Here is a 23,809-nt window from a genome sequence, read left to right on the forward strand (position 1 = left end):
TATATTTGCCTATTCTATAGATTCACTGAAAATTAGATTGCCTGGAACATCAACGTTCAGAAAATCTATTGGATGAAAGTAATAGTTTCTATATTATATAATTTTCCATTATTTCACCTTTCAAGGCTTTCTTAAACCTTAACAAAGAACCACATGTCTTCAACTCATCACTGAGCTTGTTCCACCATTTAACTCCTAAAACAGAATTTTGTATTTTATATTCGTTCTTACTTTACATATTTCAAAAATCAATATCCCCCGTTAATGATAGTTTTGTCCTTAATTTAAATAACCTAAGAATACAACATGGAAGGCTGTTGTTCTTTACTCGAAACATCATTTCCATTGTTTTTAAAAACACAATATCTGAACATTTTAACACATTAGAACTTATGAATAATGAATTGGTAGGTTCATCGTAGCATGCTTTGTGTATTATACTAATTACCCTTTTTTGGGTCTATGTTTGTTTTATAAACATTTCCCCAAACTTCAACACAATATGTTAAATTTGGAAAAATATTGTTTGTTTTGACAGAAGAGTGTTGGTGACAATAGTTTTTTAGCATTGTTAGTCAACAAATCACATGACAGTCATATTAACATGAGATATTACGCTGTTTTGATCTAAAAATGCTATTACAATATATGTCAGTGTTTTGTTGTTGGAAAAATACGCCAAACCTGCTCAATTTTATTGAAAGGTAACTGACGCGTTTGGTTTATCTAATAACTGAGCTGTCCTATCTTTCTACAGATTAACGACCTCAACCAGGTGCCAGTTCCTGTCATGTTACTCCCTGATGACTTTAAGGCCAACACTAAGATTAAAGTTAATAATCACCTCTTTAACAAGTAAGTTTTGAATTGTCGACAATTAAAATAAATTAAATTACAATTGTTGAAACTATAACTGATGGTATGGTGTTGACTTGCTGATGTCTGTGCAGGAAGTGTGGGTTAAATGTTTGTAAATAGATGTGATTTCTTCCCAGAAGTCAATACCGGTGGTGGTCAACGAAGCTAAGATGACTGTTGTACAGCAAGCAGCGCACAAACTATTTGGGTACAAAATAGGCTAAAGTCTTCCTGCAAAAAGCAGATATGAGCCAAAAATCTAACTATGCAATGGAATAGATCCCTATACTTGGTCAAAAAAATATTTGTTGAGTGTTATCATGGATTATACGACGGTCACATTCTCAGACATATCAAGCTATTGTGCTCCAGACGCCATTCTACACGACAAAACAGATGGAAACTTGGAAAAGTATAAAAGTCTACAACTTCCTTGTGTGTGGCTGGGTCAAAGAAATTGGTATCAAGACTCTCCCGGATACATATGCAGTTTTTGCTCGGATATGGTTGCATTTCATTATTTAACTTTGTGTCTACTGATGTTTGTTGCTGTTGCACGCGCCATTTACGAGTAGCGTGTTTCCCCCCGTCTTCATAGACAAGTTATAGATGTCAACATTGTGTCTGTGCTGAAAGATTCATTTATGATTGCTGTCTTTGGTAATAGCCTAACTCTTAGGTTTTGCTTACATTTTCTTTTATTTAGATTCGCCGAGTTGCTGCTTTTCAAAACAAGAAATACAAATAATATCAAGATAATGCTTAAATGGGAAATAATAAACGTTAAAAGCATATAAACAAACCTTTAACAACGTGATCACTGAAAATTCATGCATTCTTCGACTCTGCTCCCTTGGACTGGAGTGTGTGTTGCTTTTCTTGTTTTTTAAAATCTTGCACTCTTCTTCCCTTTTAAATTACCTCTTGAGGAACTCTAAAGAAACGTTTATCCTTTTTGTGATTTAAATTATTTGTACAGTCGAAAACAACACAAGCATTGTGCATTTTTTCTTCGAGAAAGGCTAATTGGCACTTAGTACCCATTGAAAACAGCTAGATTGACCACCACGCATATTCATTGGGCGGAACGTGAGCCGGACGAGGCGTCATTAACATCCCAGCAATATGTGCCCAATGAGGCTGTGATTGACTGGTATAGTCTGTCTTTTAGTCTGTCTTACAAACTGAAGTCAGCATGGGATAGGTTCCAGCTATACCCACGACCCTGAACAAGATAAGCAGTAGAAAATAGAAGGATGGATGGTCAATTGTTAACTTTTTTTCTCTCTTGGTGCAGAGAAAATCTTCCTGGACATTTTAAATTCAAGGAATACTGTCCTCAAGTCTTCAGAAATCTGAGGGAGAGATTCGGTATTGAAGATCTGGACTACCAGGTAGGCAAACGACCTCATTATCATTGTCTGATTTAATGTAAAATTTGGCAAGTCCGTTGGAAGTATTTTCAAAAGTTACAACTCTGCCAAATATAGTTGAGAAATAACCCTTTATAATTGGTAGCAAATCACATCATTTTATGGACATTCTCATATGAAAATGTTGTTTATTTTATTTCATAGTTATAGACAATGTCAAACCTAATTGTTACTATAGGGAGTGATGGGTATTCAGTTATATATTTTCGAAGGTATGTATTTGGGCTCATATTAAAAGGAATAGATTTAGTTGACCAATTTGAATTGGAATTGTTTATTTATTGTTCGTTGGCGCCATTATTATTACTAAATTTAATCTGGGAAATGTATGTTTTGAATAATTATAATAATTTTTAGTATAATCAGAAAAGTATTATACCTACCATTTATTCAGTATTTTATTTGTTTAGTTTAGATGCTTAGCTAACATGTATTTGTTTTCCAATGGGTACTGTCCTTTTTAAGAGTGGGTGGGCTGATTGCTGCAGTGGGGACCAGTGGCTTGTTTGGCACATTTGATTGGCACATTTGATTGAGTGTCACAGTTTTTCTGACCATGTAAGTTTTGTATTGTGTATTTTGGATTGCGTTATTGCATTTGTTACCTTTTGTGTGACATTGAATGTGGACTATTGTAAGCAGGACTGTTGGCCACAATAGAAGAAAATAAGAACTTTGAGGATTTTTTTTTAGTTAAAATAAATGTACAGCACTGCAACTGGCATACTGAGAACTTTATTGGAACACGCGCCAGTCACAGACTTCTCTTACTATGAAAATAATTTGAAGTGCTTTTACTGGGTAAACCCTACATTCATTATGGTTGCAAACTATAAAAAGGTGTAAGTAAGAAATCGGCATCCTTGTTAGTGACTCACCATCAGCTTAACTGTTCAAATGTAGACCAACTCAAAGACATTTTCTTGTTAAATCAGTCTTATGTCCGAATTTAAAGGACTGACTAGTTGTCTTTATTCCAAACATCTCAGGTGTCATTGACTCGCAGCCCTCCGATAAGGAGCGTTGATGACCGTGGAGAGGGTCTGCTCCTTAACTCCTATGACCGCACACTGATTGTCAAGCAAATCTCCAGTGAGGATGTAGCAGATATGCACAGCATCCTGTCGGAGTATCACCAGGTGAGCTGTTAGCCTCTCCTTTTTGTCTGGATGTCCATCCGTCAAACAAATAGAATTAGGGATGTCAAAATTAACAAGTTAACTCATGTGATTAATCACAAATATTATCACATTATGGAGTTTGCATTTGCACCTGGTTGATTGGCAATGCTAAATTGGCCCTAGTGTGTGAATGTGAGTGTGAATGTTGTCTGTCTGTGTTGGCGACTTGTCCAAGGTATACCCCGCCTTCCGCCTAAATGCAGCTGAGATAGGCTCCAGCACCCCCCGTGACCTCGAAAGAGAAAAGCGTTAGAAAATGGATGGATGGATTATCACATTAATCATGTACACACTTAAATTAGTCATGCAAATTGATCGTACAAACCTTTTTACCTTCACTGCTACACGGTTAGTGATCAGATCAATGCATAAGTCAGTACAAAAATGAGTGAAGAGACTCAGACTAGTATGCTCGCTGACCAATTTCACTCCAAAATACAGCCTGAAAGAACTTTAGATACAACTGTGACCAAGTTTTGTGCAAATAAACGACATGCATTCATGTCAAACGTGTAAAACAATTCCTGGAAGACAGTCTGACAATAAAATCGCATTTGTACAATTTTGGAGTCTTTTCTTCAGCTAATTTCAATTATGTAAGCGAGTAATCACTTGTGATTAATGATGATAAATCCAAATTCCAAAATGTGAATAATCTGATTAAACAAAATAATCATTTGACAGCCCTAAATAGAATACACATTTAAAAAAATTACATATATACATACAAACCCCGTTTCCATGAGTTGGGAAATTGTGTTAGATGTAAATATAAACGGCATACAATGATTTGTAAATAATTTTCAACCCATATTCAGTTGAATATGCTACAAAGACAACATATTTGATGTTCAAACTGATAAACATTTTTTTTTGCAAATAATCATTAACTTTAGAATTTGATTCCAGCAACACGTGACAAAGAAGTTGGGAGAGGTGGCAATAAATACTGAGAAAGTTGAGGAATGCTCATCAAACACTTATTTGGAACATCCCACAGGTGAACAGGCAAATTGGGAACAGGTGGGTGCCATGATTGGGTATAAAAGTAGATTCCATGAAATGCTCAGTCATTCACAAACAAGGATGGGACGAGGGTCACCACTTTGTCAACAAATGCGTAAGCAAATTGTTGAACAGTTTAAGAAAAACCTTTCTCAACCAGCTATTGCAAGGAATTTAGGGATTTCACCATCTACGGTCCGTAATATCATCAAAGGGTTCAGAGAATCTGGAGAAATCACTGCACGTAAGCAGCTAAGCCTGTGACCTTCGATCCTTCAGGCTGTACTGCATCAACAAGCGACATCAGTGTGTAAAGGATATCACCACATGGGCTCAGGAGCACTTCAGAAACTCACTGTCAGTAACTACAGTTGGTCGCTACATCTGTAAGTGCAAGTTAAAACTTTTCTATGCAAGGCGAAAACCGTTTATCAACAACACCCAGAAACGCAGTCGGCTTCGCTGGGCCTGAGCTCATCTAAGATAGACCGATACTGTTGTAATGCAGTAGTTTTTCCAATAGATGGCACTGTTGTACTGTTTATCATTTTCATTCCACTTTGTATGCACTTGCTCTCTGTGTGTTTGCCGGTTAATAAAAACTCTGCCAAAGAACAGGTTATGGGCCCAGATCGTCGCTAAAAAGTTGTTGTGCACGGACTTTGTGTGAAGATAAACGGTATTGTGGGAGCTCACAATGGAGGATAAGATGTTTATTGACAGACTGAGCGGACCAGAGAATTGGGCAACATGGAAGTTTCAGATGGAACACTTGCTAAAGGCTAAAGGACTATGGGGCATGCTAATGGAGACGGAGACGCTAGCCGCAGATGCTAACGCAGCAGCACAGGTGGAATTCACAAGACGGAGAGAGAAAGCGTTCTCTATGTTAGTGCTAAATGTAAGTACACCCCAGTTGTACCTGATAACAAACTGTCAAACTCCCAAAGAGGCGTGGACCACGCTGAAAGCCCTTTTTGAGAGGGATACTTTGGCTAATAAACTGTTTCTGAAGAAAAGATATTTCAGATGTGAAATGAAGGAAGGAGAGGCTTTAACTGATCATTTAAAACAAATGAAGGAGCTAACTGATCAGCTATCGGCAATTGGATCTGTAATTGAGGAGGAAGACCAAATTGTAACACTGTTGGGTAGCTTGCCACCAAGTTATGCTACAATTGTCACTGCACTAGAAACAAAGATTGACAGCCTGACACTGAAGTTTGTTCAGCAAGCATTAATAAATGAAGAGCAAAAGCGAGTGAATGCTAATGATTCCAGTGGTGCTACGTCAGGTGGTGCATCCGCCATGTCATCACAATTTCGGGAAAATGTGCAGGATAGCTCCAAGACAGTGGGAGCAGCAGACAAAAGCAAATGGAGATGTTACAAATGTGGTAGAGAAGGCCATATCAAGCGTGAATGTCCAACCTTGAAAAACAAACCAAAAAGGAAAATTCACAAGGCCAAGCACATGATGTGTGAGGATGAAGAAGATTCCTCTGAAAGTGCCTTTGTGATCAGGGATGCAAACAGTGACAGACCACAACAGGCTGAGTGGTTAATTGATTCTGGAGCATCCAAACACATGACGTGTGATAAAGACATTATTAAAGAATACCAGCAGTTCACGAAATCACAGTCTGTGAAACTGGGTGACGGCAGGGTGGTTGACGCCCTAGGAATTGGAAATGTCAACCTGAAAATGACTTTTAAATTAAGTGATGTAAAAAATGTCACAATGTATGATGTGCTGTATGTTCCAAAGCTGTCTGGGAATTTATTCTCAGTGGGAGCTGCTACCAAGAAAGGGAATACAGTGCAGTTCAGAAAGTCTCGTTGCTACATACGTGGAAAAAGTGGAACACTTCAAGGAATGGGAACACAAAGAGCTGATGGACTATATCAGCTGGATATTAAAGGAAGTGAAACTGTATGTCACAGTGCTTCTGTAGCGGCCAGCCTGTGGCACCAGCGCCTTGGTCACACTACCAAGCTTAAAGAACTCAAATATCTGGTGAACGGAGTGAACTTTTCTGCAGATAAAGAGATTCCCTTCTGTGAAGGATGTGTGGAAGGCAAGTTGGCTAAGAAGCCATTCAAGTCGATTGGAGGAATTCGTTCCAAACGCAAGATGCAGCTGATTCACAGTGATGTCTGTGGTCCCATGCAGACTGAATCTATAGGTGGAGCAAAATATTTTGTGACTTTCATTGATGATTACACAATATGCTGCAAGGTATACTTCTTGAAACAAAAAAATGAGGTGCTAAGCAAATTCAAGGAATTTGAGAGAACATTCTCAAATGAGTCTGGTCTAAGCGTCACAAGGCTGAGGACAGATAATGGTGGTGAGTACACATCAAAGGAGTTTCAAGAATATTTGAAGTCTCAAGGCATCCACCATGAAATGACTGTACCTCACTCACCACAACAAAATGGTGTTGCAGAAAGAAAAAACAGGACATTACTTGAAGCAGCTAGAAGCATGCTTTCACATGCAAAGTTGTCAAAGATGTTCTGGGCAGAGGCTGTAGCCACCGCAGCTTACATACAGAACAGGCTGCCCACAGCTGTTCTGAAGGAAGAGACACCCTATGAGAAATGGTGTGGAAAGAAACCTGACATGAGTCACATGAATGTGTTTGGCTGTATTGCTTATGCACATATCCCAGATGAAGAAAGAAGGAAACTGGACAAAAAGGCTGTAAAGCTTCGTTTTGTGGGATATGCAAACAATGCCAAGGGATATCGCCTGTATGATGAAGAGAAGAGGAGGATTCTAATCCGTCGTGATGTCATCTTCGATGAATCAAACTTCAGCTGGAAGCAGGAAATGAAAGTATTCTGTTCAGAGAATGAGATAACCATACAAACAGATGAGAATGAAACACAACATGATAAAGTCACAGTTGACAGCACTGTCAGAACAAGTGGAAGAATCAGAAAGGCTCCAAGGAGATTTGGATATGATGAGTTTGTTGATATAGTGACTGTTGATCATCATGCCAATATGTGTCGTGTGACAGAGCCAATCACACTAAAAGAAGCATTGGTGAGTCCTAATGCAAAAGAATGGCAGGAGGCGGCTGACTTGGAATATGAGTCACTGCTTGAAAATGAGACGTGGGACTTGGTGAATTTACCAAGAGAAAGAAAGGCAGTAGGATCGAGATGGGTGTTTAGAGTCAAGCATCATAGTGATGGAAGAGTGGAGAGATACAAGTGCAGGCTCGTTGCCAAGGGCTACTCACAGTTGTATGGTGCTGACTATGATGAAACATTTTCACCTGTGGTACGTTTCAGCTCTATTCGTACATTATTGTCCTTTGCCATTCAAAACAATTTACATGTACACCAGATGGATGTTGTAACTGCATTCCTTAATGGGCACCTGGAAGAAGAAATCTACATGGAGCAGCCAGAGGGCTACATCAAACCAGGGCAGGAACACCTGGTATGCAAACTAAAAAAATCAATCTATGGACTGAAGCAGTCTCCTCGCTGCTGGAGCAAGGCTTTCACAGAATTCATGATGGAAATTGGATTCAAGCAAAGCACATCAGACCCCTGTGTGTTCGTGAGATCAAGAAAAGAGCTTGAGATACTCGCAGTTTACGTCGATGATTTGATTGTGATAACAGAGTCAATTGAGAGCATGAACAAACTCAAAGTGGCTCTCAAGGAGCGGTACAAGATGAAAGACATGGGAGAACTGTCCTATATCCTGGGCATCTCTGTGATCCAAGATAAAGAGAAGAATCGTGTAATTCTTCATCAGAAGCATTACATTGAAGCCATACTTCAGAAATATGGAATGGATAATGCAAATCCTGTGGCAACTCCTGCTGATACCAATGTCAAATTGAGAAAGAGCGATGGTGTCAGTAAGCAAGTGGACCAGTATACCTATCAGTCAATGGTGGGAAGTCTACTGTATGCTGCAATGGCCACACGACCAGACATAGCTCAAGCAGTGAGTGCTGTGTCAAAGTTCAACGCAAATCCAGATGCTGCACATATGACCGCTGTGAAGAGGATACATCGATACTTGAAAGGGACAGTGAACTTTGCTCTCAAGTATGAGCAGTCAGACTCTGGAGCTTTGATTGGATTCTCAGATGCTGACTGGGCTGGAGATCAGGATGACCGACGCTCAACAACAGGCAACGTTTTTCTACTGAGTGGAGGAGCAGTGAGCTGGCTCAGCAAGAAACAAGCAACAGTTGCACTTTCAACAGCAGAATCGGAGTACATCGCACTCAGTCAAGCCGCTCAAGAAGGAATCTGGCTAAAAAGATTACTGAGTGATCTCGGAGTGAAAACTATGTCCACAGTGATCCTGGAAGACAACCAAGGAGCCATCGCAATCGCGAAGAATCCTGTGAACCACTCCAGGACCAAACACATAGACATTCGCTATCACTACATCCGTGAATGTGTGCAAAATGGACAAATAGAACTGCAATATTGTCCAACAAATGACATGAAAGCGGATATATTTACCAAACCACTGCCTAGACAGAAGTTTGAATATCTCAGAGGTGAGATTGGACTTTTCCTTATTTAGATTAAGTGGTTAGTTGTGCTTGACAGGTGTACGCCGAACGCTGCCTGATCAAAGCAAGTTAAAAAAAAAAAAAAAAAAATGTGTGAAAGAGTTTCAGTGAAATTATTGTAAACAAACTAAAAGAGTTCCTGTGAAAACAATGTAAAAAACAAAAATATTTTGTTGTTGTTTGACATATTATTATTGTAAAGGAGAGCACGGCTCTATAATATTATTTAAAGGGACTTTGTAATTGAAAAACTAAGTGGGAGTGTTGTAATGCAGTAGTTTTTCCAATAGATGGCACTGTTGTACTGTTTATCATTTTCATTCCACTTTGTATGCACTTGCTCTCTGTGTGTTTGCCGGTTAATAAAAACTCTGCCAAAGAACAGATACAAAGTGGAAAAGTGTTCTGTGTCTGACGAGTCCCCATTTCAAATTGTTTTTGGAAACTGTGGACGTCGTGTCCTCCGGACCAAAGAGGAAAAGAACCATCCGGATTGTTATAGGCGCAAAGTTGAAAAGCCAGCATCTGTGATGGTATGGGGGTGTATTAGTGCCCAAGACATGGGTAACTTACACATCTGTGAAGGCGCCATTAATGCTGAAAGGTACATACAGGTTTTGGAGCAACATATGTTGCCATCCAAGCAACGTTACCATACCATACCATACCCTGTTTATTTCAGCAAGACAATGCCAAGCCACGTGTTACATCAACGTGGCTTCATAGTAAAAGAGTGCGGGTACTAGACTGGCCTGCGTGTAGTCCAGACCTGTCTCCCATTGAAAATGTGTGGCGCATTATGAAGCCTAAAATACTACAACGGAGACCCCCCAACTGTTGAACAACTTAAGCTGTACATCAAGCAAAAATGGGAAAGAATTCCCCTGAGAAGCTTAAAAAATGTGTCTCCTCAGTTCCCAAACGTTTACTGAGTGTTGTTAAAAGGAAAGGCCATGTAACACTTTGGTGAACATGCCCTTTCCCAACTACTTTGGCACGTGTTGCAGCCATGAAATTCTAAGTTAATTATTTATTTTTTTTAAATAAATAAAATTATGAGTTTGAACATCAAATATCTTGTCTTTGTAGTGCATTCAATTGAATATGGGTTGAAAAGGATTTGCAAATCATTGTATTCCGTTTATATTTCCATCCAACACAATTTCCCAACTCATATGGAAACAGGGTTTGTACAATTCTGTCCATGTCATAGGTTGTACTAGTCTTGGGATGGGCTCCCACATATAACAGCAAAACACACCTATTCCGGACATGCTCTAATGCAGAGATTCTCAAACTGTGGTATGTGTACCACTAGTTGTACGCGGGCTCCATCTAGTGCAGGGGTGGGCAATTAATTTTTACCGGGGGCCGCATGAGCAACCCGAGCACTGCTGGAGGGCCACACCGACAACATTTCAATTAAATTTTGCTCAAATTATTTTTGATATACCGTAAGATAGATAACAATAATAATAATATTTTCATTTAACCTAACTTATCTTTATACAAAAGCAGATGGCTTTTGATGGTTTTATTTTTAACACTTTCTTACACAACACTTCCTGATGTGTAATACAATGCAAAAATTTCAATTTCTGTCACTTTATCCTGCATCCTCTTTGTTGTGAACGTAGCACGCCTGTAAGGTGAATGGCGAAGAAGGAGGAAGCGTTGCTGTTGCGGAAATGAGGAGTGAGGATTGGTTTTCCTTTTGGAAAGAACGAGATAAGTTGAGCTGTGTTAGTATAGCATGCTCAATAAAAGTTTAAAAAGAGCATCAGACTTGGTGTGCACTTCTTCTGGACGCTACAATTGATGTCAGAAGTGGGATGAAATGCCTCCCAGTTCGCCTTGCCATCAAACCTTCATTGAGGGCGGAATTCCCCCATGGCAAGCAGCGTGGCTGCACCTGTAAACGCTGCCTCTCTCTCTCTCTCTCTCTCTCTCTCTCTCTCTCTCTCTCTCTCTCTCTCTCTCTCTCTCTCTCTCTCTCTCTCTCTCTTTGCGGCGAGCTCCTCACGTGGCATGTACCTCCCGATGACGTAGCACACAAACAGTGCAGTATGCGCAAAGTTTTACTTCTGCCGCCAATTGTAGCGTCCAGAAGAAGTGCACACCAAGTCTGACGCTCTTTTTAAACTTTTATTGAGCAAGCTAACACAGCTCAACTTATCTCGTTCCTTCCACACGCACGTCTCCTCACTCCTCATTTACGCAACTCAAGAAGACAACATCAACTTCAGCAGGTCGTTACACTATATTCTTTAAACGCAGCAACGTGTGTACCACAATTAAAGGCCTACTGAAATGATTTTTTTGAATTTAAACGGGAATAGCAGATCCATTCTATGTGTCATACTTGATCATTTCGCGATATTGCCATATTTTTGTTGAAAGGATTTAGTAGAGCAAATCGACGATAAAGTTTGCAACTTTTGCTCGCTGATAAAAAAAAAGCCTTGCCTGTACCGGAAGTAGCGTGACGTCACAGGAGCTAGGATACCTCACAATTCCCCGTTGTTTACAATGGAGCGAGAGAGATTCGGACCGAGAAAGTGATGATTACCCCATTAATTTGAGCGAGGATGAAAGATTCGTAGATGAGGAACGTTACAGTGAATGACTTGAGAGGCAGCGATGGACGTATCTTTTTTCGCTCTGACCGTAACTTAGGTACAAGCTGGCTCATTGGATTCCACACTCTCCTTTTTCTATTGTAGATCACAGATTTGTATTTTAAACCACCTCGGATATTATATCCTCTTGAAAATGAGAGTCGAGAACGCGAAATGGACATTCAGTGCCTTTTATCTCCACGACAATACATGGCGAAATGCTTTAGCTACGAGCTAACGTGATAGCATCTTGCTTTAACTGCATATAGAAACAAAAGAAATAAACCCCTGACTGGAAGGATAGATAGAAAATCAACAATACTATTAAACCGTGGACATGTAAATACACGGTTAATGCTTTCCAGGCTGGCGAAGGTTAACGATGCTGTGCTAACGACGCCATTGAAGCTAACTTAGCAACCGGACTGCACAGAGCTATGCTAAAAACATTAGCTCTCCACCTACGCCAGCCAGCCCTCATTTGCTCATCAACACCCGTGCTCACCTGCGTTCCAGCGATCGGCAGAAGGACGAAGGACTTCACCCGATGCGTTTGGCGGCCCGGAGACGTAGGAAGTCAAGGTGAGGTCGGCGGCTAGCACAGCTAGCGCGGCTAGCGCTCCAACAAAGTCCTCCTGGTTGTGTTGCTGTAGTCTGCTGCTAATACACTGATCCCACCTACAACTGTCTTCTTTGCAGCCTTCATTGTTCATTAAAAAAATTGCAAAAGATGTCCAGAATACTGTGGAATTATGAAATGAAAACAGAGCTTTTTGTATAGGATTCTACGGGGTACCATAACCGTTACTCGGACTTCGTCACGCGCATACGTCATCATACCGCAATGTTTCAGCCGGATATTTCCCGGGAAGTTTTAAATGTCACTTTATAAGTTAACCCGGCCGTATTGGCATGTGTTGCAATGTTAAGATTTCATCATTGATATATAAACTATCAGACTGCGTGGTCGGTAGTAGTGGCTTTCAGTAGGCCTTTAAGCACACGGCTTTACCTTTACTTGGCAGTCCATGTCTTGTTGAAAACACGCCATTTGTCATCAACTTTTCTCTTTTTAGCGTCTCTGGGATAACCGGGCATCACTTGTCGCTGTGCGCCTTCCCTCACAGGACACACGCCCATAAATACCACTTTTCAAAATAAAAGCAGCACAGTTGTACTGCACGCACAACAAAGATGTTTTTTTAAATGTATTTTGTAATTTGTGATTGCCGCTGCGCGCATGAGCATACGTCCACACGGAAGTAATACAAATAACGCTATTTAAAAACAAAAGCAGCACCGTTGTATTGCACACTCGAAATAGATACTTTTTAAAATGTATTTTGTAATTTATAATTGGCCTCACGCGGGCCGGACAGGGACGTACAAAGGGCCGGATGCGGCCCGCGGGCCGCAGAATGCCCAGGTCTGATCTAGTGGTATGCCAAAGAATCACTTAATTAAATATTCAAACACAGTGTTACTGTTCAAACTGTGTGTAATGTTACAATCCCCAAAAATATTTAACAGAATTGTTAATTGAAACCTTGGCCTTGTTTTTAATGAATATTTAGGCTTACTATGCTACTGTATCTTACTGTTGGTCATTAAGGTTGTACTTGGAGAGCCAAATGTTTGCTGAGGTGGTACTCGGTGAAAAAAGTTTGAGAACCACTGCTCTAATGCAATACTTTTTCACTTGTGTTTTTATAAATTTGAAAATGGAATTAACGTGATACAGTATCAGTATCAGTTAAAGGAAACATTATTTTGAAGTAGGACCTTGCTGTTATAGGTAATGCAGCAAAATATGTGGCTGTATTCAGAATGTCCAATGACAATGATGTCACTTATTAGCTAAGGCCTGTCTGGGTGGTCTCTAGCCATGGTATAGCGGAAGCAAAAGCCACTCATCTCTACTGTCTGCTACATGTCCTACTTTTTTCCATCTGTCACCTTCGGCCTTTCAGCAGCTAAAAAAAGCTTTTGTCAAAGAGATTTTCCAAATGTGCGCATGCCAAAGGCTGTTTCTACTTCTCTACCATATGTATGGGGAATTGACCCACATATGATAATTTTAATTTCCACAGGAGCATTCAGTGAGAAATGAGTTAAATATATTGTATATTGAATATTGTATTTAACATTTGATATTTGGTCTAAAAAATGAACGTTCATAATAGAACTACAAACCCCGTTTCCATATAAGTTGGGAAATTGTGTTAGATGTAAATATAAACGGAATACAATGATTTGCAAATAATTTTCAACCCATATTCAGTTGAATATGCTACAAAGACAACATATTTGATGTTCAAACTGATAAACTTTTTTTTTTTTGCAAATAATCATTAACTTTAGAATTTGATGCCAGCAACACGTGACAAAGAAGTTGGGAAAGGTGGCAATAAATACTGATAAAGTTGAGGAATGCTCATCAAACACTTATTTGGAACATCCCACAGGTGAACAGGCAAATTGGGAATAGGTGGGTGCCATGATTGGGTGTAAAAGTAGTTTCCATGAAATGCTCAGTCATTCACAAACAAGGATGGGGCGAGGGTCACCGCTTTGTCAACAAATGCGTGAGCAAATTGTTGGACAGTTTAAGAAAAACCTTTCTCAACCAGCTATTGCAAGGAATTTAGGGATTTCACCATCTACGGTCCGTAATATCATCAAAGGGTTCAGAGAATCTAGAGAAATCACTGCACGTAAGCAGCTAAGCCCGTGACCTTCGATCCCTCAGGCTGTACTGCACCAACAAGCGACATCAGTGTGTAAAGGATATCACCACATGGGCTCAGGAACACTTCAGAAACCCACTGTCAGTAACTACAGTTGGTCGCTACATCTGTAAGTGTAAGTTAAAACTCTCCTATGCAAGGCGAAAACCATTTATCAACAACACCCAGAAACGCCGTCGGCTTCGCTGGGCCTGAGCTCATCTAAGATGGACTGATACAGTGGTCTGACGAGTCCACATTTCAAATTGTTTTTGGAAACTGTGGACGTCGTATCCTCCGGACCAAAGAGGAAAAGAACCATCCGGATTGTTATAGGCGCAAAGTTGAAAAGCCAGCATCTGTGATGGTATGGGGGTGTATTAGTGCCCAAGACAAGGGTAACTTACACATCTGTGAAGGCGCCATTAATGCTGAAAGGTACATACAGGTTTTGGAGCAACATATGTTGCCATCAAAGCAACGTTACCATGGACGTCCCTGCTTATTTCAGCAAGACAATGCCAAGCCACGTGTTACATCAACGTGGCTTCATAGTAAAAGAGTGCGGGTATTAGATTGGCCTGCCTGTAGTCCAGACCTGTCTCCCATTGAAAATGTGTGGCGCATTATGAAGCCTAAAATACCACAACGGAGACCCCCGGACTGTTGAACAACTTAAGCTGTACATCAAGCAAGAATGGGAAAGAATTCCACCTGAGAAGCTTAAAAAATGTGTCTCCTCAGTTCCCAAACGTTTACTGAGTGTTGTTAAAAGGAAAGGCCATGTAACACAGTGGTGAACATGCTCTTTCCCAACTACTTTGGCACGTGTTGCCGCCATGAAATTCTAAGTTAACTATTATTTGACTGTATTCCGTTTATATTTACATCCAACACAATTTCCCAACTCATATGGAAACGGGGTTTGTAGTTGAGGAAAGAACCTTATACCCCGAATTTCCACTGGATGCGTAACGGCAGTAGAACGGTGACAGATTTGTTCCGTTTCTATTCAAGTCAATATGATCAGTTTATGCCGCTGCAGAACGGCACCAACATGGCAGTGCCATTGCGCATTCCTGCGCTAAATATAGGCAGAGCTTCTTTATTTGCCAATGACCGCAACACATTTGTTCAGGTTCGCTAGAATCTGCATGTGTCAGCACTTTGCATGTGTCAGTACTTTCAAGTGCAGGACACGGTGGAGAGACAATGTCTCCCAGCTGGACTGGGAATGCCTCGGGATCCCCCGGGTAGAGCTGGACAAAATAGCTGGAGAGAGGAAAGTCTGGGCTTCTCTGCTTAGCCTGCTTCCCTCCCGGATGGATGCTTGTGTTGAACAGGAAATGATGCATAAAAACAAAATAAACTATCACTTCCGCCCGAGTACAGCTGGGATAGGCTGCAGCCCCCCAGCGACCCTGAGAGGGACAAGCGGTAGAAAATGGATGGAGGGAGGTTTACTTTCAAAATATAATACTCGTTTTCAAAGCGTATCGTGTTTTACTCTTTGAAACGACCTAATGGGCGGTGTCGGAAATGAAGTCAACTTGTGAAAGGTTTTCAGATGTAATTTCATCTCTTTGACACAAATGGATGAGGACATGCTGACTCTGGCGGTTCAAAATTAAAAAATCATTTACAAGCATATCCCAGGCTGCTATATGGGGATATGGAGACCTGTGTCAAATACAAGCTGATACGGGGCCGGGAAAGCTTGAAAGTGGTTGGTGTGTGTGTCTGTGCAACAGAATAAACTGTTTGTGGTTTGCATTACTACAACTCCTCTTATCACGTGATTTTTGTGAGATTTCGTCAAAGTCTGCACAATTTTGCTGCACGACAGAGCCGCAACAGAACCCCAGTGGGTATTGCCATACTGCGGATGGGTTCCATGGCTGCGCCGTTCAGCATCCAGTGGAATTACAATTGTTGGCAGATCCCAACATTTTACTGAAGTTCTCATACAATAAGTTTATTTCATTCCGCAGTTGTAGATAATGCCAAACCTAATTGATAATATGAGGAGAAGTGGGTAATCAATTATTTGTAAGATTTTCCCAAAACCAATATTTTGGTACAGGTACCTAATTATATTTTGATACTTTTTAAAATAAAGAGGACCACAATAAAATCTCATTATTATTTTAACATAAAATATTATGATACATTAAACATACATTTATTATTGCAATCAAATAACAATTTTGGCATTAAATAATTATCTTTTAGTAAGGCATGGCAAGGTAAGTATATTTTTAGAGCACAATTTGTACACAAGGCAATTCAAAGTGCTTTAGTAGTAAATAAGCAAACAAAGGCTCCTGGCTGCTGACTTATGCAGTAACATAATGTAATTTCCCATTGTATTATTTTGTTCAAATTATGAGGGACGAGCAGTAGAAATTGGATGCATTATTACTCTACTTCTTCATGTACTGTTAATATCTGCTTACTTTCTGTTTTAACATGTTCTGTCTACACTTCTGTTAATATGTAATAAGCACTTATTTTTATTTTGTTTGGATACTTTACGTTAGTTTTAGATTATACTACTCATTTTGGTAACATTCCAATACCAAGTAGTTACAGGGTCATACATTAGTCATAATTAAAGTTCTACTCTGTCCATGGACGTATTTCCTAAGTTTATAAACAATATTGCCCTAGGTGTGCAGGTTGACCGGGCTTGGGAGAACATTGTACACCGATTGAATGAGGAACTTTGTGCGCAGAGGTTCAGCTTTCCAGAAGTTCTGCATACTTCCACCTTGTCCACGTCCCTTGCTTGGACATGCTGACCATGTTGCTGCGACGTTCTTCTTCCAACTCTGCTCGGATCCTGTCTTGGACCAGTTGGTGCTTCTCCTTGCCGCAGGCCCGGTCGTATCGTGGCTTAGGAAAGCTACCAAGGCCTGCCCTACCTATTGCCACAGTACCCACCAAAGTCTTGTGCATTAGCCGTGCCTCCGCTCTGCTTACGGCTTCTTGTGCCTGCCAATTCCTCCTAGTCTTAACAACAATTCCTGCTGAGGTCACCTTGACATCTGCGCAGTCCGTGTACATTAACACCTTGCTGGCGTGGGTGATTTTGAATCGCTCCGAGAGGCCACTGAGAGGGTGATGCAGCTTGGTGGATTGGCCATATAGGGAAATGCTGCTCAAGGTCCTGACTGAGGAACTGACTGATAGTCCTCTCTAGTGCCTCTACCATTTTCAATGGTACCTCATAGATTACCACAGACCACAGTATTCTGGGCAGGATTCCATACTGGTAGATCCAGGCCTTGGAACTTTCCCGGGAGTTCAGATTTGTCGACGGCTGTAAGCCAAGACGAAAGGTTGCTCTTGGTCTGCTACAAAGCCGCTGCATCCTTCAGGGAGCTGTCAAACATTTTGCCCAGGCTCTTAACGGGTCTTTCGGTTACCGTTGGAATCTTATTCCCTCCAATTGTAAAGCAAAAGTGATCGGCCACTTTACCTTTTTTCAGGACTAGAGACCTGGACTTAGCTGGCTTGAAGCTCATCCTTGCCCACGTGCCGAGCCGTTCAAGCCCCTGAAGGACCCACCTGCACTCAGGCACGGATGTGGTCATCACTGTCAAGTCATCCATAAAGGCTCTTATGGGGGGCTGTCAGGTCCCAGATCTTGATTTTGGCCCTCTGCATTCAACCTCTGCCGACTTGACTATCATGTTCATGGCCAAAGAGAATTGTGACACCGAGATTGTACAGCCGGTGATTATGCCCCTCTCCAGGCGATGCCAGGCAGATGTTACTTGGCTTGAGGAGACTCTTGCGCTAAAATCATTGTAATAGTCCATGATGAGGTTGTAGATCTTCATAAGAACGTGGTGTCTTGTCAGTGCTGTTTTTACAAGTTTGTGTGGAATCAAACCATAAGCGTTGGTTAGGTCAAGCCAGAGAGTTGCCAAATCTCCTTTCCCTTGCCTCCTAGATCAATTACATCACCACTCCTGTATGCTTCAGGCACCCAGGCACTCCAGGAATTCCCCCCTTCTGGGCAGAGGTGTCTATGTAAGCGTTCTTCAAGAGGAACTCAGTTTGCCTTTAGGACACGATCTTAAAGAAAATCTTGCCCTCAACGCTAAGCAGGGAAATTATGCGGAACTGCTCGCTACTGGTGTTCTCTTTCTTTGGGATCCAAAAGCCTTCAGCATGTCTACACTGACTTGCGACTCTTCCTCTCCGCTATATCGCCTCCAGAATCTTCCACAGACGTTTGAGAAGCTGTGGACACTGCTTTTAGACCTTAAAGGGTACACCACTGTGGCCGGTAACCAAACAAGATCTTGCAGCTTTGACACCTTCCTTTACTTCTGCCAGGGTGGGCTCATCACTGTTGAATTGGGACACCGGTCTTGGAGGTGTCACCAGTGCCTTGCAAGGGCCAGGCTCCTGGTCTCTTGCAGTGTCACTGAAGGTGGAACTGAGATGATGGTCGATCTCTTCAAGCAAGCAAGGCGGCCACTTCGCTTCTGGTCCAGTAGCCTCTTAGTGAAGGTGAAGGAGTTGCCAATGAAGGGGCATCACTTCGAGCCCTTACCTTTAGTGGTGTTCAAAGTGTTGTCAAACGACAGAAGAGTATCGCTTAGCTGTGTTTTCTCAGCGCTTAAAGAAGTGATCAAGTTTGGGTTGCACGCTTCTGGTGGTTTTGTGCATGCTGGGGTAATGCACACTCTCTGGGTTTTTTCACTTTTAATATGTACCTCTACTTGCTAAATATAGTGTCAAAGTCTCTAAAGTGCTACATAGATAATTTCTGCTACATCCTAGTCTCTGGCAAACCAGGCATGTGTAATGTGTGTTGTGAAGCAAAATTACTGTACGCCGCACCTACCGTTATGCTACTTTGTCACAGTTCCGTAGTAAATTGTTATTGGGTGAAGGGGAACCAGAAGCGCACAAATCCGCATTTGTGACGGGCTTCGACAAATAAGTCAATATATGGAAACACTGCTTAATTTATTTAAGACAGCAGGCGTTCGTCTCCGTTGCAGACTATGCTCATTCACTCAAAATTGACTCGGCTCGCCGGGGGGGAAAGTATTATACAGTATTATGTAGGGGTGTAACGGTACACACAAATTTCAGTTTGGTACGTACCTCGGTTTAGAGGTCACGGTTCGTTTCATTTTCGGTACAGTAAGAAAACAACAAAATATACATTTGTTGGTTATTTATTTACCAAATTTGTAAACAATGGATTTATCCTTTTAACATTGGGAACACTATAATAATTCTGCCCACGTTAATCAACATTAAACTGTCTCAAGTTGTTGCTCAGATTAAATAAAATGACAAAACTTATCTTCTACATATAAAAAGTGCAACATTAAACAGTTTCAAGTCAACTCATCATGCTTAATTTATAACAGCATTTGGGAAGCCTGTAGTTGATTTTTATTATGTAAATGTTATATTTTTATCAACATGTGATAGCAGGGACCCTGCCATTCAAAACTAGGCTGCTCCATTACTAATGATTAATGTAACTATAGCTGAAAAAATAGTACAATAGCAATCCCTGAACACCATGGATTTCATGTAGGCTTTATGATGCAGTTACATTATTATATCAACTATCAGAAACAGAAACTCTTCATTTAACATAATGTCCTTTTTTGCTGCTTCAACACAGCTCAATTAACACAGAAAAAGGTAAAGTGAAATAACAGACAGAAAGGGCTTTGCCGTCCGTAACACACACACCGCAAAATGAGCTAACGTTACGCTAAAAGCGAATTAGCCTTCACCTCAAGCCAGGACTGCGAGCGAGCTGAGCTGCAGTTTATATTTCTAGAACGTCAACGGGCTCATAGTGATGTTACTAGTAGTTGACTGGGAGGTGTTTATTATAATTTGGGGAGAGTCCGCTGCCTGATGCTTACCTGCTAAACGCTAAGCACTGACCACATGCGCTCTGAATACGCACTGCTGATTGGCTGTTACCGCTCTGAATACGCACTGCTGATTGGCTGTTACCGCTCTGTATGTAACCAATCAGATGGTTGTGTGGGTGGGACAAAGCTGGGTGCTGTGTAGAGTACTGACAGAGACAGGCAGAAGGAAGCGGAGCAGCTTGTTAAGACTTTAGCTTAGCTTAATATGTTTGTGTGGAAACTCGTTCGGTACACCTCCAAACCGAACCGAACCCCCCGTACCGAAACGGTTCAATACAAATACACATACCGTTACACCCCTAGTTTTAGGTACTTATGATACTAAAAAAAACTGGTGCAAAGTATCGATACTTTTGACAACCCTAGTTCCCATGCAGGAACAAAATAAACAAGTAAAATCATGTTAGTGTGTTGAAGACATAACCCCTTGTTTATGATCAGCTTGTTTTAATCCTTTTGAGTTTGAACACATTTTTGCATGGCTAATTGGAAGAAATAGGCCTGACTTGTTGGAATGTGTTGCCAGCAGTTACACAACCCACATACAACTGGGCAGGAGAGGGATAATGGCAGTTCTGTTAAATTTTTTCACTTGCTGTGAATGAAGTCATAATGTGTGTAGCTTCTAGGTTCTTGTATTAGTCTTTACGCTTTAGGGGCAGTTGTCTGGCGTTCGTTATACTGACCTGTATTAACTGCATCAGTTTTTTCTTGTCACAGACTATAGCCACCTTAACGGCACAAAGATTTTCCTGGAGATTGTCGTAACAACATTTAAGTTTCTTTTGATATTTGTATTTCAATAAAGGGTAAAATGGGAAGGTTTGAAAATGTCATAAAAACGCAAAAGCAATTTGTTATATTTAATTGTGAGGATGCTTACAACAAAGGATGAGAGGTCATCCTGAAGTTTAGGATGTAAACTTCCCCAAAATGACTACTAAGGTTGTATAACATTGTTTCCACCCCTCCTAGCACATAGTGAAGTGTCACGGTAGCACCCTGCTGCCACAGTTCTTGGGAATGTACCGGGTCAGCGTGGAGAGTGAGGAGACCTACCTGATCGTCATGAGGAACATGTTCAGCCACAGACTGGTGGTACACAGGAAATATGACCTAAAGGTGAGGGGAACTCTGCTGCTGCTGACATATTTTTTTTAGTCTAAAACAATGTGGAAATAAATTGTATTCTTTTTTTGTTTTCCCTGCAGGGTTCTATGGTGGATCGTGAAGCAAGCGACAAAGAACGGGTAAAATATGCTACTCATCTTTTGAACTTTTTATTTTACAGTTACTGTGTTACACGTGTTGTTTTGTAAATCGTTACACACGTTACTTTTCCCCACTGTGTCTCTTATTGAACATTTCAAACCAGTTTTAACTAAACCAGGGCAAACAGCCTACCATTTCAATTATAGATGCAGTGATTTGTGAACAAATGTAAACAACAAAAGTTGTCGTCAAAGAGGTTATCACTCGTGTTTTTCCAGACAGAAACATGTCAGCATAGCTACTTGCAACATCTCAGGTGAAAACTTGTTAAGTGTGGGAACAGTTTCTAACATTCATGATACTTATTCTTGGTAAAGAAATGCCTTTGGGGATGATAATTAACAAGTAATGGGTAAAATAAGTAAAAATATACCGTATTTTTCGGATTATTAAATCGCAGTTTTTTTTCATAGTTTGGCCGTGGGTGCGACATATACTCCAGAGCGACTTATGTGTGAAATTATTAACACATTACCGTAAAATATCAAATAATATTATTTATCTAATTCACAGAAGAGACGAAGCAAATGTCAGCAATCGTCACACACGCGTCAGCAATCGTCACACACATGTCAACCAATAAGAATTCGGCGGGGGAGGATCATGGCAGAAGTGCATTGTGGGTCATGGGATGCTAACTGCTATATGCTACTGCCGTAGCTATTAAAATGGATCATTTCAACATTGGCGGTAACTTATAAAAACTGAGAAGGGCTGAACAAAAATGGCACTGAAAAGGAAATCATATACTGCAGTTTACAAGCTGGACGTAGTGAAATATGCAGCAGAAAACGGCGATCGAGCAGCAGAAAGAAAGGACGCTAGCGCCGCATACCAGGAGCGACAACGAGGAAGAAGATTTCATCGGATTTAGCGATCAGGAGTGACAGGTTGTTTGGTAAACGTATAGCATGTTATATATGTTATAGTTATTTTAATGACTCTTACCATAATATGTTACGTTAACATACCAGGCACGTTCTCAGTTGGTTATTTATGTGTCATATAACGTACACTTTTTCAGCCTGTTGTTCACTATTCTTTATTTATTTTAAATTGCCTTTCAAATGTCTATTCTTGGTGTTGGATTTTATAAAATAAATTTCCCCCAAAAATGCGACTTATACTCGAGTGCGACGTATATATGTTTTTTTTCCTTCTTTATTATGCATTTTCGGCCCGTGCGACGTATACTCCGGAGCGATTTATAATCCGAAAAATACGTTAAGTAAAATGTATGTTCCCACAAGCATGTTTTGTCATGTTTATTAATCATTATTTTTGTTATATTTTTTATTATTATTTTTGTATCGTTTATTCATTTGTAGACAGGGTGTAGTTATTCCACTTTTTTTCTTTTTTTGAGTTTGGATACCTGTATTTTTGCTTTTGGTCAAGTCTATGTATATTTGTGTGTGTGCAAGCGTGCGTATAATGTCGCAAACCTGTCTTTCTTTGCGTGTTAGCTTGAAAAATGACAAATCTAATCGAATCTATGGGCGGCATGGCGTAGTGGGTAGAGCGGCCGTGCCAGAAACCTGAGGGTTGCAGGTTTGCTCCTGCCTCTTGACATCCAAATCGCTGCCGTTGTGTTCTTGGGCAGGACACTTCACTTTTGCCCCCGGTGCCGCTCACACTGGTGAATGAATGATGAATGAATGATAGGTGGTGGTCGGAGGGGCCGTAGGCGCAAACTGGCAGCCTCGCTTCCGTCAGTCTACCCCAGGGCAGCTGTGGCTACAAATGTAGCTTACAACCACCAGGTGTGAATGAATGATGGGTTTCCACTTCTCTGTGAGCGCTTTGAGTATCTAACAATAGAAAAGCGCGATATAAAATCTAATCCATTATTATTATTATTATTTAAATCTGGTCTTTTGGGTTGTCAAATGGTGCAATTACTGAACAGCGTGCCGAGGACATCGAATTCGCACTGTGTGGGTATCTTAGTTTATTTACAGGCAATGTCGCCCATGGGGTACAACAACAATTGTAGTAGAGTAAGTGGCCTTGCTTCTGCTATACTGTCTTTAAAAGTAACAACAGTTCAGTAAAGTGATTTCGAGATATTAGCTTTAGCCTACTTACTGTTGTGTAGATGTCTGGATGGTTAGCCTGCAGACTGCGCTTAAAAGAGAACTGCACTTTTTTGGAATTTTGCCTATCGTTCACAATTTTTTTTTTGCATTCTAAATATTAAATTAATGCGATCAAAAGTTTGCTTACATTGGAG

The 23,809-nt window shown here is 40.7% G+C and overlaps 1 protein-coding gene across 1 annotated transcript in view; it reads left to right on the top strand.

Moving 5' to 3' along the window:
- The window catches only part of pip4k2ca (phosphatidylinositol-5-phosphate 4-kinase, type II, gamma a), a 51,629-nt gene that overhangs the window by 1,010 nt on the left and 26,810 nt on the right, over positions 1-23,809 (top strand). The window contains exons 2-6 of the mRNA XM_062053508.1: positions 758-855; positions 2,156-2,252; positions 3,281-3,430; positions 21,280-21,426; positions 21,516-21,554. Coding sequence (XP_061909492.1) covers positions 758-855; positions 2,156-2,252; positions 3,281-3,430; positions 21,280-21,426; positions 21,516-21,554 — 531 coding nt within the window. The remainder of the gene's footprint in view (positions 1-757; positions 856-2,155; positions 2,253-3,280; positions 3,431-21,279; positions 21,427-21,515; positions 21,555-23,809) is intronic.

Source organism: Entelurus aequoreus, linkage group LG07 (assembly GCF_033978785.1).
Source record: "Entelurus aequoreus isolate RoL-2023_Sb linkage group LG07, RoL_Eaeq_v1.1, whole genome shotgun sequence".
In the NCBI taxonomy this organism is placed as follows: domain Eukaryota; kingdom Metazoa; phylum Chordata; class Actinopteri; order Syngnathiformes; family Syngnathidae; genus Entelurus; species Entelurus aequoreus.